This window comes from Xenopus tropicalis, chromosome 3, assembly GCF_000004195.4.
Source record: "Xenopus tropicalis strain Nigerian chromosome 3, UCB_Xtro_10.0, whole genome shotgun sequence".
NCBI lineage: Eukaryota > Metazoa > Chordata > Amphibia > Anura > Pipidae > Xenopus > Xenopus tropicalis.
Window position 1 is genome coordinate 112990014 of NC_030679.2, and position 18887 is coordinate 113008900.

At 38.7% G+C, this 18887-nt stretch overlaps 1 protein-coding gene across 3 annotated transcripts in view; it reads left to right on the forward strand.

Annotated features, from left to right (window-relative positions):
• Positions 1–18887, forward strand: part of mctp2 (multiple C2 domains, transmembrane 2) — an 88833-nt gene that overhangs the window by 58129 nt on the left and 11817 nt on the right. For all 3 annotated transcript variants that reach the window (XM_031899237.1, XM_031899236.1, XM_002933311.5), the window contains 7 exons: positions 2168–2270; positions 3287–3389; positions 5882–5983; positions 6098–6172; positions 6264–6383; positions 16410–16529; positions 17526–17567. In XM_031899237.1, the coding sequence (XP_031755097.1) occupies positions 2168–2270; positions 3287–3389; positions 5882–5983; positions 6098–6172; positions 6264–6383; positions 16410–16529; positions 17526–17567 (665 nt within the window). The remainder of the gene's footprint in view (positions 1–2167; positions 2271–3286; positions 3390–5881; positions 5984–6097; positions 6173–6263; positions 6384–16409; positions 16530–17525; positions 17568–18887) is intronic.

Below are 18887 nucleotides of genomic sequence, written 5' to 3' on the forward strand. Positions count from 1 at the left end.
ATGCGTTTTTACCTAATGAATGTTTTAATTACATTGGTAAATTCATGAAAATGCACAACTAAAAAGCAATAGAGTTACTAGTTGGGCCTGTTTGCCTATTGGAGCTTATAAAGAGGTCAAAACAATTTCCATGTTAAACAAAGAACATAACGCATTCTAGAAATCATATGTTGGCAGCTTCATGTGTGATATTAACCCTTTAACATCTTCATACAAAGTTTGTATAAACATGGTTGTGTGACTAAGGGGTGAATGATAATTTCAGTGGTTCTTTTATCCAGAGGAGAGTTTGTGGGTTTCTGTAGTTAGCTTATCTGACTTTTTAGTTGGGTAGAGGGCTTCATCAGTCATCACCCTAAATGAAGGACTCTTTTGTCGAAACTCAATCAATGTAGAGGGAGCACAACTCACACTTAAGGCTATATTTATTAACATTGGAGAAAAACATTACTGGGGATGTAGCCCATAGCAACCAATCAGATTTTGCTTTTGTTTTCTAACTTGTAGGTGACCATTCAAGAGGAAACGTCGATGTTAATAAATACAGCCCACTTGGAACCAGTTATTGGTTTGAATTCAAGAGTGTAAAGATATAGAGGTCAGGAGATAAGAAAGGCATTTGGTTGAAAACATTGCCCAAAAAATAAACCTAAAAACGTTACTTGACCTGGAAAAGCATGGTCATGTTTAGAGGGTAAATGACTGTGTGGTAACAGGATTGATTCTTGATCATACCACTGTGGCCAAAATTGGCCCCATACAGATATAGGTCTTCTTGTGATCCTAACTAGTTATAAGTGGCCATCATTGTCCAATTCTCCTTTTGCATTTGGATCACTTACCTCTGCTCCAGTCATACCACAGTTAGTCCAAAATCCCTCTTGTGACTACCTGTAAGATACCCACATTTTCTGCAGCACACAGTATATGTAATAAAAGGCACTAAATTTGCCCAGCAGCAGTAACCAATAAGATGTTTGCATTTAACCATTTGACCAGTATATGCTATCTGCTGATTGGTTGCTATGGGTTACTGCTCCTGGGCCAACTTAGTGCCTTTTATTACATAACCTCATATGGGTGTTATTTTTTGTGGCAACTTTTTCCCACGCAAAGTACATTGGGGGCTATGGGCAACTGGTCATAGACTTTGTGAGCAAAGGAGTCAATACAATACCATAAAAATCAGAACTTGAGCACAGGGATAGGAGAACAAAACATATTTAGTTCTACAAGTGCTACTTTCTAAAAGTTATCAAAGAGTTTGCGCTTTTAATCAGGATATGAGAGCATTAATAATAACAGAGCCTAAATCACTGACTATTTATCTAGAAAACTTCAGGTTCCAACCGTGGTGGACAATAGATGTCTAAAATGTTAGATTATGTTATTGTTCTCATTCATTTCACAAGCTTTACAAGTCAGAGAACAAAAAAAGTAAGTTACTGAGATGTTAACCTCTAAAGACACAGGTGGATTAGCTGGACAACAAAGGAAAATCAATATCACAGCTGGAGTCAGCAGAAAGCACAGCCTTCATAAATGTATCCGAGGCCATGAAGTGCTCATCTCATGCAGAGAGCCAGCTATTTATACTTCTATCACCCTAAACCACTAATAGGTCAAAGAAAGTAAACGTTAGCCAACTTATTTAAGGAGGGCTTTTCTACAAACTAAGTATTGAGATGAGTTATATCTTAGTTGGGATCAAGTACAAGGTACTGTTTTATTATAAAGAAAATGGGAATCGGTTTTAAAAATTAGAATTTGAATGCTTAAAGTGGAATCTATGGGAGATGGCCTTCCCATATTTCAGAGCTTTCTGGATAACGGGTTTATAGATCACAGAACCTATACCTGTATAGATTTTCTCTCTACTCCGTGTAGCCTTTACCTTACCAACACTTTTTTTTCTGGATGCAGGGTTGCAAATGTGCCACCTGTTGAAGTGCTGGCATAATGGAAGAACATTATGCAGAAGGGCTAGGAACAGCGCAGAGAACAAATAGATATAATGTGTCATTTTGCAAAGATTTTTTATAGCAGTGGGGGATCTCTCAGCTAAACTCTCCACGCAATTTTTATAATATTTTTATTCATGCTCATTATTTAAAGAATATTCAGTGAGTGTCAGTAAATTTTATATCTATTCTCTTTTTGTTCTCAGGGAAAAGTGATCCTTTTTGCGTCCTGGAGGTGGGAAATGATAGGCTTCAGACTCATACAGTATATAAAAATCTCAACCCAGAATGGAACAAAGTATTCACTTTGTAAGTACATTTGATCTCTGCCATATAAATGTTACTATTGAACATAAAGGAACATAAATGTTTCCTATTGCACTCAATATTGAGTGCTGCAACTCTTAACTTAATTTAGATTACACTGACCCCCCCCCCCGAATCTGCACAACTCCGCCCATTTTCTTCTGCACTGGCCCTCTTGGAATTCATGGCCCTGCATTGTCCTTATGTAAATCCACCACTCTCCTCTGCTCAGTAACTACTGTTTTAAATTCAAACTGCTAATATGTTGAAAAGTAGAAAGAAAAGTGCATGTATTTGTTTTTTGGATTTAAACCCTGTAAAAAAGAAGATCGGATTAAATTAAAGTTTGACAGAGGCAATTAGCATTTTGCAGGTTCTGGTTTCAAAAAATATTTACAGTGTTTGATGGATACTTCTCTGCTTAGCTTTAGTACACCCTTATTTCTTCCACTCTCTATGTATGCTACTTAGTGCCAAAACTACATTAATTTATTTTAATGTTGATTGAGACTTTAGGGAAATGATTCAACCCCCAAACACAGGCATATGTAAAAATGTTTTTCTGTTACATTAGGTTAGCTACATATACATAGTCCATGGTGTTTAGTGGTTTAGCACGTTTCCAGTTTGGTATTTCAGCAGCTATTGGTTGATAGGATCATATTTACCCTAGCAACCTTGCTGTTGTTTGAATGAAAGGACCTGCATAGGTAAGTAATAAAAAGTAATGATAACAATAACATTGTAGCCTCAAAGAGCTATTTAAAAAATAAATATTAAAAACCAATTGCAAAGTTGCTAGGAACAGGGCATTCTATAACATACTAAAGTGAATTTGAAGGTGAACAACTCCTTTTAGAAACTGTGTGTGACAGGGCTGACCTGTAAATTACTAAACATGAATTAGACCATGTATAATTTTTGTCTCTAGGTGGATTGAGTAATGGATTGGAGAAAAAAAAATTAACTTTTTCGTTTTTGAAAAGTTTATGTTTAATTTTCCCCTTTCTCATTTTCAGCCCCATTAAAGATATCCATGATGTTTTGGATGTTACTGTCTTTGATGAAGATGGGGATAAGCCGCCTGATTTTCTGGGAAAAGTAGCAATTCCATTGTTATCTGTAAGTTGAAAGCTCAAATCTATTCTTTATTTCTGTATTTCTCTGTGAGATCAGGCTCCCAGCCAGTAGCACCCTGCGTAAGGGCAATTAAATGGATATAACTGTAATATCTACAGTCACCTAACCTGCATTTGTGTTATCTTTGATGGGGAAATAAGAAAAGAGGCCTGGTGATAATGAATGAGAAATATATGTAATATGCAATTGGTCCCCAGTTTTTATACCAGTAATGTAACCTAGTCTTCTCCCTCTCTGAGTATATGTAGCTCAGTATTTTTGGTGTTGGTACCAATAATAGACCCACATGTGCGGAAAAAGGTCCTTACGGGACCACTGAGTGCTTCCTCAGAGCTGTTTTCCCTTCAACCCCAAAATAAGAATGACCAACGGCGATCCTGGGGCTGCTGCCGCCCCCTTTCTCCTGCTCCGCACTTACAATTTTATCATTGGATCGGGTACAGAAGGGGCCACATCGCTAGTGCAGAGAGCTGCCCCTGGTAACTCACCACTTCCTACTGCCTGAGGCAAGTTTCTCACCTTGCCTCATAGCAGGATTGGCCCTGCTGATAACCAGTTCCTTCTGAAATGCCTTTATGCTTGGGAATATAATGCAAGTGCTACTGAGATTCTCTCCTGCTGATATTACACAATACCAGTGTATTTTTGTTCCTCTATTTATGTTGTAGCATTCAGCGCATTCTGTAGTATTGTAAACAGTTGCTAAACAATGTAACACTTCTGTATACACAACATACTTCTGTTCCCCTGTCTTTCTTCTTCATTTCCCTGGCCACCCTGCTCTCCAAATCTCTCCGCACCAGACTTTTCCCTGTGGGGCTTTAAGAGTGAGCTTTACGAGAACTGCCCTGGATCTGTCGACACGCTAGAAGAGACATCGCTGCAGCTATCAGCACAATCAATCAGCATAAAACTTGCTGTTAGCAGTAGCAAACAGGGGACTGCTGTTGTGTTAGGCATACATGAACTCCAAGGGTAATGGCCTTTGTGGCACAGACAACTTTTGGTCCTGCTTCCTGACTTACTAAAACACCCTATTTACCTTAATGGCAAGAGGCTAAAAGCCATTTGTGTAGCCATCCTTGTTTTTAAGCAACAATTTCTTGACCAACACTTGCACAATTGAACCTCAAGCGGAGTTACTATTGCATGTATGTGCCCAATATGTTGGCGTTTAAGCCGATTGTCAACCATAAAAATCTAGGCCCTAGCCCTTGGGTATGATAACTCCATTAAAAAGTGCACTCTTTGGCCACCTTATAAATAAGCTCCTCTGTGTTTTTAGGAAATATGGATATTTTAACTACCTCAATATGGTATGGAATGCCCTGTTGTTATAGACGTCTCTAACAGTTGGCTTAGTACGTATAACTTAATCTTGATGTGCAACAGATACCCTACCCGGGATTGGCTCAGTTAAAATCAACAGATTGCGAGTGCCAATGATTTCATCTTTTCAGCAACAGATTATATAGATGCCCAGCATTCCAACTGAGTTCTGAGCACAAATGGTGCAGGCTGGGCGCAGTGTTACTGTCGGCTCTGGGTATTGCACAGTCGATAAGTTTCATCAGGCACCTGATGTTTACAGATAGACTCTTCCCGTCTTGCTCTTGTGATTTTTTTTTCTCTTTTTTTTGATCCCTGTTAATGTCTCCCAGAGCCCTCGTATTCCTGATGTTATTGGAAGAGAGAGAGGTCTGAGCAGATGCTCCGAAACATCACTGTTTTGTACCAAATGTTCCACGGGCTCATTTGTACGAACTGTCGGACTCTCACAGATTGTTATGAGCTTGTGGATAGTCTCTTTATCTACACCTACACCAAGGGAAGGCCTCACGACTGGAGGGTTATTTGGCAAAGCCAGTCACAATGTTTTTAATTCTTTCCAGCTAAATTGCCTTTTTTATGTGCTAGGAACACACAGTCCCAGTACAAACCGCTCCTCACCTCCTAAATGAGTCAAGCCCACAGCAGACCTGTGTTGAAATTGTAAAGTGAGAGGCCACAGGGAGAATTAGAGTAATTTCCAAACACAGCTGTATGTGGGGTTTAATATATTGATGCCATCCACTTGCGTCCATACACACTCCTACCACGCAGAGACGCAATACCCAGAGTGTTAGTCCAGTTACTTTGGTTGTGACTTATCGGACACAACTTGCCATGGCGCTTAAATTCTGGGGTGGCATTTTTGCATTAAGGGAAAAATAAATAATTATTTCTGTCAGATGATTGCTCTTTGCTCACTGCACTGAAATTGTAATTGACCCTTCTTGTGTCCAGTACCTTACCGGTCTGCGGGGTACTGTAAATTTTTTGTGTTTAATTATATAATTAATATATATATATAAATTGGTATAATATCTCTCTCTGTGCCTACTGGCCACCTGGATATTGTGGAAGCTCTAGTTTGCAGCCGTTGCAGATTATTGTTTCATACAATTATTGTTTCATATTTTCTTCTCTTACAGGTAAAACCTGGGCAGCAGGTAGCTTATTCACTAAAAAATAAAGATTTGGGCAGCGCATCGAAGGGAGTCCTACATTTAGAAATTGATTTAATTTTCAACCCGGTAAGCTTTCTGCTATCAACAAGCATGCATTCTAAATGTTTCATGTGCATTGTCCTGTGTCTCTGCAGCTTTAATGATAAATGCATGTATTTATTTTCATTTACTACATCAAAGGTGAGAGCAAGTATTAGGACGTTTATTCCCCGAGAAAAGCGCTTTGTTGAAGAGAACCCCAAGTTTTCCAAAAAGGTTTGGCTCACGATACAACATATTATTAGTGTGATTAAAAATTAGTATTATTATTAACAACTATAAGAGTAATCCAGTTTTCCTTCTCTAGATCTTATCACGAAATATTTACCGTGTCAAAAAAATCACCTTGGCAATCTGGAATACAGTCCAGTTCATCAAGAGCTGCTTTCAGTGGGAGTCCAAAAAGAAAAGTTTAATCGCTTTCCTGGTAAGTCCCCTCTTTTATAATAGTGCATGAATGGACAGCTAGCTTACATGGGAATGGCCACTGCTGGGGTATAGAGTCCCTGCCTGTTTGGCAGCTGAAAGGGGCACTAAGGCTCTCCAGTCCAAGAAGCCTTTTGTATCTAAAAGAATCTACTGTTTATTTGTTATTTGTTTTCATTATAATGTGTGCAGTATATATTGTACTGCCCTACTGCTCATCTTTCAGCAGTTTTATTTACTGTAAGGCTGCAAGCTGAGCCTTTTTTTCAGCAACATTCATGTTGTTTCCCCTAAATGACTGTCACTAGTAATTAAATAAGAGAGCAATTATCACTTGTTAGCTTCCACCCCGCAAGCTATAGTTCTGTTGTTGTGATGAATAAAGGTAACAGAAGCCTAAGTACATAATTTCTGGTTGGAAAGGTCATACTATTGTTAGCTGACACTTTGGACACAACACAAGGTTATTGTGACTCTTGCTATCATTTAGACCCAAGCACCTCCTCTTGTGCTTCGCATAACTGGGAAAATTCATTTACTGATAATACAAATTGGTGCATGTTGAATGAATGGTGATGCTCACTAGGCTAGGTGTCTTCAACTTCTGGTTAATCTTACTAGCTACCAGCATCCTTCAACAGCCAGACACAAATTATCTTTGCTGAAAGCTTTGCAGAGGTCTAGGCCAACTATAATAATAGTCAATGTGGAAGGGATATAATACAGGTATGGAATCCATGATCTGGAAACTCTCTATCAAGAAAGCTCCAAATTACAGGAATAGACTTCATAATAAGCAAATTATTCTAATTTTTAAAAATGATTTCGTTTGTCCAGTAATAATAAAATAGTAGCTTGTACTTGATCCCAACTAAGATATAATGAATACTTATTGGCGGCAAAACAATCCTATTGGGTTTAAAAAATGTTTAAAGTATTTTTTATTAGATTTAAGGTATGGAGGGCCAAATTACGAAAAGACCCCTTATCCGGAAAACCCTAGGTCCCGAGCACATATATATATATATATATATATATATATATACATATATATATATATACATACATACATACATACATACATACATACATACATACATACACACACACACACACACACACACACACACACACACACACACACACACACACACACACACACACACTTACTTAGATACAGATCAGAAGCTAGGAACTGGTTAAAGCATTGCACTTGTATTTCAGTGCTGTGTTCCTAAGCTTTATTTTCATTTGTTCCTAAGCTGTCATTTTTATTAGTCTCCCTGGCTGATCCTTGTGGGCTCTCGTCGGGTGGTGTGCATTCTCCATTGTCAGCCTGAACTTGGCAAGCCGCAGGGCTTTTTTATGGCCGTATGACGTGGGCGTTCTCCGTGCAGAAGCCTGTAATTATACCCACCACAGGTGACAGTTACAAGTGCAGCTCGGTGATAATTTTAGCCGCCTGATCTGATGTTCATAAAGAGAAGCCCTTGTTGTGGTTTAGTGAGTGTTCCCACTCTGGTGTCAGGCTGCTTTTCCGTCTCATTACATGGTCCTGCTGCAGTTCTTTAGCTGTCGTCGGATATCTGGCAGCCTGATCTGACAAGTAGTGGGTGTCAGCGGTCAGTGTGACCTCAATGCAGGCCCTATGTATACACAGACAAACAGCGGGTGCACAAGGGTTCCTAATTTGTAGTTTCTTCACTAAAAGTGGGAATAGCTGGAGGAGGGCTAGAGGGCTTCAATAATAAAAAACATCAGGGTAGGCAGAGAATAGCAAAGGACAGACAAAAAGATGCTCATTTTAATATCAATTACATTTTATTATTATTATTAACATTTATTTATAAAGCGCCAACATATTCCGCAGCGCTGTACAATTCCTAAAAACTTTATGAATAACTGAAAATTTGTAGTTTATAAATTGAAAAGCTTTTTAGAACTACATTTTTTGTGTCAGGCCTTCCTGCTGTTGTTAGATACAACTTCCAGAACCAATTGCTTAATTATCATCCCCATTAACCATAAAGGGAATTTGTGATAGTGGATTTTAGAATGTAGTCCCTGATGGCAGTGTGTGGCGTGGATGACTGCAAAGAAGCAGGTATTGTAGGGGGGATCCTGCGCTGCACCTGTGTTTTTACTCCAGGACAGGGTTTTGCAGCTCAGGGCCAGAATTTCTGGATATTATATGGGGTTATATCTTTTTTGCTTGCTTATTCTACATATTACAAATATACAGTCTATTACCATGTAAATAACGTTTATATATAACAACAAGTTAGTTATCTCATAGGTAAGACAAAATTTACTGTGAGCCGTAATATGGATTTTTTTATATTTTAATACAAAGTACTCTTGGAGTCATATATAAAGGGTCCATATACAAGTGCTAGAGCACTAAGGGCTGCAAAGTTGTGTCCCTTAGTGCTCTTTTAATAAGCACTTGCATCCAGGGAACTAGCTGAAAATCAGTACAGAGTATGGTGCTTGCGGGAGAAAAACAGGTCCTTACCACCAGAGGGCAGGTGTTAAGTACAAGGCTCTTTGGAGTTCAATACGGGTAGGGGGTGGGATGCAGGTTACCTGTGTATAGCGGTGTAATTGCTGTCCATTTTAGGATGCCTAGTAGGTGTCTGGGAACCTAAAGCTGGCCATACACACATCAAAACCTAGTTTTGTACGATATACGGTGCTTGTATGGTGGATCGGCAAGACGACCAATATCACAAAAGCTTTGGATCAGTCATCTCATTGATCAGGCGGGACAAAGAATTTTTCTTGCACCTGAGCAAAATCTGCGTTTAGAGCTGAATCGTCGGGTTGAGGTAGAATCCCAATTGTTTCTATCACCATATCTGACGATTCAGCTCTGAACATCAGTGGAGCAAACAAACTATCTTTCCTGCGACCAATGGTTGCAGGAAAGATCGTAATTGTAAGGTGTATGGCCACATCTAATAATACTTTTTAAGGGCCTTTAAGCCCTGTTCTAAAACAAAACACAAGAAAGATTATGTGTTATTATGGGCAAAGTTGTCCATCTAACTTAGTAGTGGACCACTTAGACCAGGTTTGGTCTTGGTGTATTTAGTTGGTCCTGTTACCTGTATAATTCTACTATTACTTATTTACTGACCCATATTTATTATTTAATCATCCTATCATTTTACTATCCTAGATTTTGCAGTGCATGGACATTCATTCTGGGAAAACATTATTTATCTGTATTTTCACCATTTAACTCTAGATAAATATACTTTTAACTCCACATAAAATAATGTATCCTGGCTACCAGAACATACATGGAATGGATGTGCAGTTAGATAAAGCCATGTACCCAAGGCTGCAGTTGCAGTGCCCTCTATAAAGATTCCTCTAGGTGGCGCCAAAATCCCATGAATGGCCACGAGTGAATTCCCGGTCTTTGTTTTTAACATCTTCCTTTTTTCATTTTAACTGACTTCATGGAATTGTTTGCCTGATGGGTAACACAGAAACAGTATTAACTGTTGGATCACAAGAAGAGTTCTGTGTTCTTTTCCATGTACCTCAACTATGTACCCAGTGTCATTAGTTTATGGGCTAATACACACAGGTACAACATTTGTATAATGCTTTTTGAATGCATTGCAAATCCATACAAAATAATGCAATGCAAACTAAACTGAGCAATTCGAACATTTTTCAAGAGGTTTCACTCCCATGCATTGAGTATTCCAAACTCAGCATGCACATGTATGAAGTGTTATTAAGCATGTTCTGAAGGTAGCCATACGCACATGGTACACACTTACATTTCTCTGTGTCCACTCATCTTCCCATCATAGATACTACTGACAGGAACATTTTTCATTTGCAGGGAGGAGCATTTAAAGATATTTTCCATGGCTATAAACTAAAACACCCTGTAAAAAGCAGATAGAATTATGACAGGCTGTGGCATCCAAGACAATATTATTGACTTCCGTCTGTGCTAGTAGCACACCCCAGTAGCTATAACAGTTTAAGGTGGCAAAAAAAAGCAAAATAACAGTTAAACTTTTATATCAATGTTGGCTGACCTGCAGCCATTTAATTGTTGATCAAAGTAGTATGGTGTATATGAAAGTATATGAGAATCCTTGCAGTGACCTATTTGTAGTTGACAGATGGCGGTTATGTAATAAAGGGTGCAATCCTCAAAAGCAACCAATCAGCACTTGCCATTTACTTGTCACTTAAAAGTTAACATCTGATTGGTTGCTATGGGTAACTAGCATAGTTTATACCTAGTGTGTGTCCTACAGATACATGATGTAAGGGAATAATTTAAGTAGTTGACAATACAGTAAGATACAGTTTTACAATACAGTAAGTTACAGTGTATAGTATCAGAGCAGAATGCAGGACACTGCTTTGCTCATATCTCAGATACTGTGTTGCCATCCAGCTGTTATTTAACTGGTGTAGCTGGTAAAATATTAGCTAAAGCTAAATTTGGCCTAGTTATGCACCAATCCAGCCCATTTCCACTCCTATGACAGCCAGCTTCCCACCATGCCTTACGCTTTTTATCTGCCACCTTTTTATCACAGCTTGGATATTTTTTGGGGGAAGGGAGCAACCCACAAACTCTTAGGCTGGGTCACAAGAATAAGGTTGCTATACTATAGGTTAGATGAGGGCTGGGGAGCCTCCTTTAACCCTTAGGGATAAAGTGTATCCTAGATTCTGTTTGGGATTTGGCTAAAGCCCAGCTCTTTTACAAAACTTTTAGGATATATTCAGCCAAATATTTTCTGAATGGTACAGTATTCAGCCTTGTGGAAAAATTTCAGACTCAAAACATCCTTAGCTGCAGTGCTGAACTATTACTCCCATTATCACTTCCAGGTGAAGAAGTAGAAGGAATAAGAAAACCTTTACCATTGTCACCATAATCTCTTTCCATAATAATGCCATATACCATTGGATTCTGCTGTGCCGTTTAGCAGCTTGTAGGAAAAACACGTAAATATTTATTAAAATTTATAGTCTACACCAGTGCTGTCCAACTTCTCTGGTACCAAGGGCTGGAATTTTTCTGGCCTACATGGTGGAGAGCCGATAATAGAAGCCAGTTTTACCACTCCCCTTTTTTTTTAACTACACCCATGTTATCACAAGAGCTTTTAAGACCATACCCACATTAATGGTGGTAGTGCTGCAAAATCCCAAATGATAGGGATATCACCCTTCTTTTCCTACAGTCTGTATGAGGTGTGAACAGATGAACAATGTGGGGGCTTATAGTCTGATCCTGAAGTGTGAACAATGCAGGGACTAAAAGGTGTGAACAGGAACAGGGGATTACATGTTTAAACAATACAGGGGATTACAGCCTGAATCTGAGGTACTGAATCTCAGTGCTGATACCATTTAAATCTTACACAGGGCCACACAGGAAGGTTTTGCACACGACAGTGGTTATATTTTTACCTGTTGTTTATCTCATGTTTGTATCTCTGACATGTAATTTGATAAAGTTGATGCCCCAGGTCTGTGTCCTATTGATATGTATTGATATGTAACTAATGCTTTGCTTCTTGATTGTTTGTTACAAACCCAAAATATAATTTCTTGCCTAATAAAAGCAAGCATAATTCTAAGACACTTTGCAATATACATTCATTACAAATTTGGAAAGTTTTTTTTACGTATTACTTATTTGTATAAGTGCTATGTCTGTCCTTTCTATTCTCTGCCCTGGTGGTGCGAACTCTTGAAACAATGTAACACAAGGCGGGAGATTGACAGACCTGACTTGCTGGAGGACACTGACCTTTGCAACATTGTTTAAAAAGTAACAACCAGGAGTTCAGAAACTATATAGGTGAAAATCCATTCCAACCTTTAAGCTATTTCTAGATATGCAAGGCCTGACCAAATATATGTAGTTCCAGTTTCCCTGAGAAGTTTAGACAAACTTTTGTTATTTGTGTCTAATAGAGTCTTCTGTTACCATGAGATAATGGTAGGATATTTTGCATGTCCTAATCTATTCTGTGGTAGTCAAAATTATTAATATATTTTAAAAGAATACTGTCATGGAAAAACATTTTTTTTTTCAAAACACAGTTAATAGAGCTTCTCCAGCAGAATACTACATTGAAATCCATGTTTTAAAAGCACAAACAGAATTTTTTTTTATATTTAATTTTGAAATTTCACATGGGACTAGCCATATTCTTCATTTCCCAGGGTGCCACAGCAATGTGACCTGTGCTCCAATAAATTCAGTCACACTTTACTGCTACACTGCAAGTTGAAGTCATATCAACCCCCTCCATAGACCGACTTTTTCTGTTTTGGGGAGCCTTCAGTTTGTAATATCTCCCCAGCCTTGTGCCTTTATTGGTTAATTTTACTGCCTGTCAAGAGAGCTGTGCTCTGATTGGAGAAACCACAAAAAGAAAGTTACAATCAGGGCACAGCTGATTACAATAGAACCGGGCTTGCATGAATACAACAAGATTTGCCCAATGTTAAAGGTCCCAGAGCAGTGAAGAAACCTTTTTTTTTGTAAGGTGCAAAGCAGGTATTGTCCCTAACCTTATTGAAGCCTATGCCCCTAGCCCCCCCCCCCCTCCAGCAGCAGAACAATGAGAAAGGGAGCAAGATAGCAGCTCTCAGTAGATATAAGAATAGCACTCAATAGTAAGAAATCCAAGTCCGGCTTGGGACTCCAGTTACATGGGAGTAGGAGAAACAATAAGTTACCTGAAAGCAGTTCTAATGTGTAGCGCTGACTCCTTCTGAAAGCTCAGACTCAGGCACAATGCACTGAGATGGCACCTACACACCAATATTACAACTGAAAAAATATCATTGTTGCTCCGAGAATAAAATTTTGAATGGTAGAGTGAATTTTATGTGCTATGTAATCAGTGTAATTTAGAAATAAAAAGTACACCATACACACCATGACAGTAACCCTTTAAGTAATGATTTCAACTTTTCCTTCCTAATTAGTTTACACTTCCTTAAATAAGAAGGAAAGGTAAAAACGAATTAAGCTTTATCAGAAAGGTCTATGTAAATACAGCCATAAGCAGTTACAGTAATGCTGCACTGAGTCCTCTATCAAAAGAAACACAGGATTTCTTGTCTCCTTTTTTGTAAACATGTTCTTTGGGTATCAGACTTCCTCTCTCAGAAAAATCATTCATTCCCGGGGCCAGAGTCTGTGCAGTTCTCCCCTCTCTCCCCTACCTGCAAGGGCTAAAGCTGCAGCAGGAAGCTTCTTAAAATGGCAGCTGCTATCTTAAACAAACAGAAAAAGCTTCTAGGGTTCTTTACTCAGGTATGGTAATGCTTTCTGCAGAATAAATATAGCATTCTAGTTGGTACTAATGTGACGAATCTATTGGCAGAAAAATGCCACTTTATCGGTCTTTCTACTGAAGGTACCTTAAAGTGATGACATAATGGGAACTTTTCATCTTGGCATCACAGTGATATGATGACAGTACTTGTAGCTGGTTCTTTGTTTTTATTCATGTGAATAGGATGAACAGCCATCCAACATTTTTAAAGTTTAAATTCTGTTCCTTTTTCAAATTCTTTCCTTGGGTTTGTGTGTGACTTTCGTATTCTTAAAAGTGATGCCAGGGATTTATGGTCTCTCTTTCCTAGACCAGCAATCAAAATTAAAAGTGAAATCCAATGTAACAGCAATACCTGACATTTACCATGTACAACATCCCTTTAAAAGGTCAAGATAGTGTTACAGCTTTCAAACATTTCATTCTTCAGCCATGTGTTCTGTTGTTCTGCTATGCTTAATGTACCCTTTCCCTGCTAAGAAAAATGTACTGTGGATTGTTCTGAGGCAACAAAAATAATTTCAAAATATCATCTTGTGCTTTTGAAACCATTCACCTGCTGTTATGTATCATTTGTAGGATTAGGGTTTTAGCTTTTTATGGAGAATTCTGAGAATATTGTTTGTGGGATGGAGTGATATGGCAGAAAAAGCTTTCATTCTACTATAGACAAAGTGATCTCCATTATGTGTCTAAGTTCATTTTGGGGACCTCCTCAGCCAAACTGTACTTCTATGTCTGACATGGTTACCAGGCTTTTAAGAAATATGATAAATGTTCCCTTTGATAACTTTTGTGTGATATGCCACACTGAATTGTCTAGTCCAGTGATCCCCAAACAGTGTCTCGCAAGCAGCATGTAGCTCCCCAACCCCTTGAATGTTGCTTCCAGTGGCCTCCAGTGCTTATTTTTGAATTCCTGGCTTGGAGGCAAGTTTTGGTTGCACAAAAACCAGGTGTACTGCCAAATAGAGCCTTCTGTAGGCTGCCAGTAGCAAATAGTCAATATAGTCAGTAGTCAATAACAGTCCACATTTGGTACCCCCAGGAACCATGTCCATGCTTATATTGCTCCCCAACTCTTTTTACATTTGAATGTGGCTCACAAGTAAACACAGTTGGGGACAACCGGGCTAGGCAGTTTAAAGAGATATTTTCTATTCTATATTTTTATTTCTCAGTTTCCATCTGATTTTTTTTTACTTCCCTTTGGTGGGGCAGAGAAGTTCTTGCTGCTCACTAAACCAGTTGCTCTTGATTTCAACTGCATCCCTGCACCAGAGCATTCTGCTACATTAGAATGTATTCAAGTGCTGAATGATCCATATTCACAGTGTAAAAAGTTGGAATATATTAGAGCAATGTAGTGCTGTCTCTGTAATAGGCTGTGTTTCATCTGAATATAAAAATTAAAAATTCAAACAAAAATCTGGCCCACATGAAGAGTAAGCCCTTTGGGCATATGGTTCATTATGCATGTTCGTTTAATTACTAAAACACTTGGGATATTTTCTCAGTTGCCCTTGCTTTCAACTTACAAAGTTGGAACTATTTCCTAGCACAGAATATGTTGAACAGGCTTGCGTAATAAGACTTGCCGGTCTTTCATTAAATGGAAACGATCTTCTGTAAAAATTTAGAGCTAACAACCAAATGGTAAGGATGCAGAATTATATGATTGCTGCATTTTGTTCTGTTCTTCCCCAACTAGCTTGATAAAACAGTTACCTAGGGGGTATCTTATCTCCTCTGTGAGTAGAAAAGTTACACTATGACTAGCTGTGTAAAAGATACAGATGATAAGTTTAGATATGTCCTTTATATAAGTAAGATACAGTTTCATTTAGCTTACAGATTAAACCAAAAGTAGGAGGGTGTAGACTGCCCTCAGAGCAATCCTCTTCTGTTTATGCTGCCCCACTGGTGCTCTTTGCTTTCTCCAAGTGTCTAAAATAATTTCCACTGTGCTATTAGCATCTAAGCATACCAATTGGCATCTCACCGTCTATAATAATATGATATAAATCATATTTATATATTATCATATTTAATATAGAGTGTTTGTGGGCACTATAGACTATGTTGTACAGAGATGCTGAAATTCTCCATGGTCCATTTGTTTTCAAAGTTGCAAACTGATTGGCTGTTCACACCAAATTAATGTTGATTTTGGTGTGAAGCTGGAATTTGCTATAAGTCTCCCGAGGGATAAACCAGCAAAATGGCACACAACGCAGAATATAGATAGCTGAATTTCCATCAGCAATCACACAATAGGCATAAAAAACTTGCTCCAGCAGTAGGAATCCAAATCTCTATGATTTGCTGATCTCTGCTACATTCAAACACTTTTTTTTGAGTGAGGCATAGGTGGTAAAGAGATACGCGATAAGTGTATTTTGATTTAATAAAAGGAGACAGTTGGAGCAAAGGTTCCCAGTGGTTCACCTGCTGTATTTTCTTCTTTAGTTTGGAAATCAGGAAAACAGAAACTTTGTAAGAATGCACAATAATAAAATGAAAGAGATGGGAGTATTTAGGAACACCGTGATGCAATCTTGTCATCTTCTGAATAACTTTACCCTCCTCCCCCCCACCTACACCCTGAGAACTGCATTAACACTGAGTCTCCTCTCTCACAAACAATAATTTGTGTTTTACCATTGTTTTATTCTCTGTAGGTGTTTTTGTTAACCATTTGGCACCTGGAGCTTTACATGGTTCCCCTGTTCCTGCTGCTCCTCTTTGCTTACAACTTCACCATGATCACAACTGGGAAGGTCAGCACTCAGGACAACCTGGTAAGTTAAGCCCAGTATTGATTTTGTTTTTTTTGTTACCCTGTACATTCTGCACTGCAGCAGTAGGGTTCATACGCTTTGCCTGCTGGAGACACAGACTTGATTAAGTCGCTCCCAAAGCAACACTCTAATTATCTTATAAAACATGTCCCTCGACAGAAGTGTCTCCTTAAGGGATTTATATAATTGTTCACCTCTAATCCCTTTTTAGCTGGAGGAGCCCTGAGGATTTTTTTTTTGTTAGAACCATGCAACCAGTATGTTTCACATATAGACAAGCAAGCTAGTATAGATTTGTTTAACCACTGCACTCCCACAACGTTAAAAGCAGTACAGAGCCATGTTATTTACCACCCAACTAGGGAGTGCTAGGAGGTAATAACAAGCCTTTTTTTCATTTATGGTTCTGTGACTTCCTAAAGCAACATAGCATTAAGCAGGGACTTGTATAAACTCATCATAATTTAATTATTTATTTGGAATTTTTGGACTTTTTTTGATGTCCGCATCTCTTTGAGATGCAGGGGACAGTTAATGAACAAGATCATTAGTTTTGTTTCCCCTTAATACACCCGACAGGGCAAACCTTAAATCGTTGGCATGAAACAGATAAGGTTCACTAAGGACACATGCAGGACCCATTCTGTAGTTTCACCACATTTATCTATTGAATTTGTCATTGTGCAGGGGTGAGCTTGGGGCATGGTTTATGTGACATAAAGCGCACATTCAGATTTTTAGGGCATGGAGTCGTAATGCCCTTTCTAATCTGCCACTGCGATGTTCCTAACCCTTGCCTGACAGCCCTGGCACCTGCCACAGGCAGAGTATTTCCCTTATGTATGAATGGCAGGGGGCCACAGGCAGGGAATGGCATTTTCACCTCCCACAATTTTTTTTTTTTTTAAAGCATTAAGCTGGTGAAATAAATCATTGTCCCATAAACTTTTTTAATATACATGTTTTACAAATTAATCTGCTTTCATTGCCTTTTAGGAAGGAATGGACATTGGTGATGATGATGAAGATGATGAAAAAGTAAGTCAGCGTCACTTGTTTGTTATATTTTGTTGCTCACAAAGGCTACCATTATTACAGCAAAGAAGTTTTCTGAATTAACTAAATAAATATAACTTTAGCCAGGTACCTTGGAGAAACATGGAAAGGAATGCATGACTTTGTATCAGCAAGCATTGAGAGATCTGCGAGACTGTACCATAAGTAAATTGATTCAGCACACAAGCAAGGTCGGACTGGGGCCCCCGCGGGCCCCCACTGCCCGCTTACCCCCCAGCAGCACCTTCCCCCACTGCGCGTGTGCCTTATACTTTCTTTTGCTGCAGGCATGGGCAGGCAGGGATCAGGTCTGGGTCGGCAGAACCCAAGAGGGCCAGGGCCTACCAGTTTTTTTTCCTGGAGTCCTGCAGGCCCAGTCCAACCCTGCATATAAAGAATAAGCAAATGACATGCTGCCGATACATGTCAAGAAATTATTGTAGAAGGTTGATTTGGTTAAAATTTTAGTTGTTTGGGTTTTACATTTCTATAAGGATCAAATTAGTGATAACTGACCATTGAATTCACATCCTATATTAAATCAGAGTTTGTTCTCTTATCCTGCTGCAGTGTGCTTTGTACCTAAGCTAGAATAGTTTTTTTCCGGTATATAAATTACCCACAATTTTACCTGCCCAAATTTCCCTGCTGATTCTTGCAGAAGTATTACAACACAATAGGGGGACTATGGAAAGTGAGTAACACTGGGGAAAGACAAAGCAAGATCTCTTTATACATTCAGCTATTAATATAACAATTGTAACTGTAAGAAAAGGCAAAAGCAAAAAATTAAGGTATGCGATTTGTTTAAATAGAAAGTATGGGCCAGTGGAATAATTATTGTTTGCGCGTATTCCTTTTCTGACGGATTAGTTTGATTTGGCTAAGGCCTGAGACTTTGCCAGAAACACTGGTTTAGTTTTAAAAGTTAAATATATATATATATGTATTTAGATTGCTACCCCCGAAGGTTTGTGTTGATAATTTGTAGCTTCCTTGCACATACTCCTGCAGACAACAGTGGCTCTGAAACCTCTAGAACAGTTAAGTGGAGGTTCACTTGGGAAAAGTCTTTGTGAAATTAATGGTAATAATAGAGTTTATTTTATTAATGGTTTTCTCAAGCGAATGTGTGGATGCCAAGCATAGCATAACTTCTGGGAATTTGAACATTCCCTCTGAAAGATAAATCCCTTACTCTCAAGTAGCCATAGCAATCATTTACATTTCCTTTATGCTCCCCCTCTATAGGAAATTGCATCTCCTATAAACTGTGGGAAAATTGTCACACTGCCATTAACA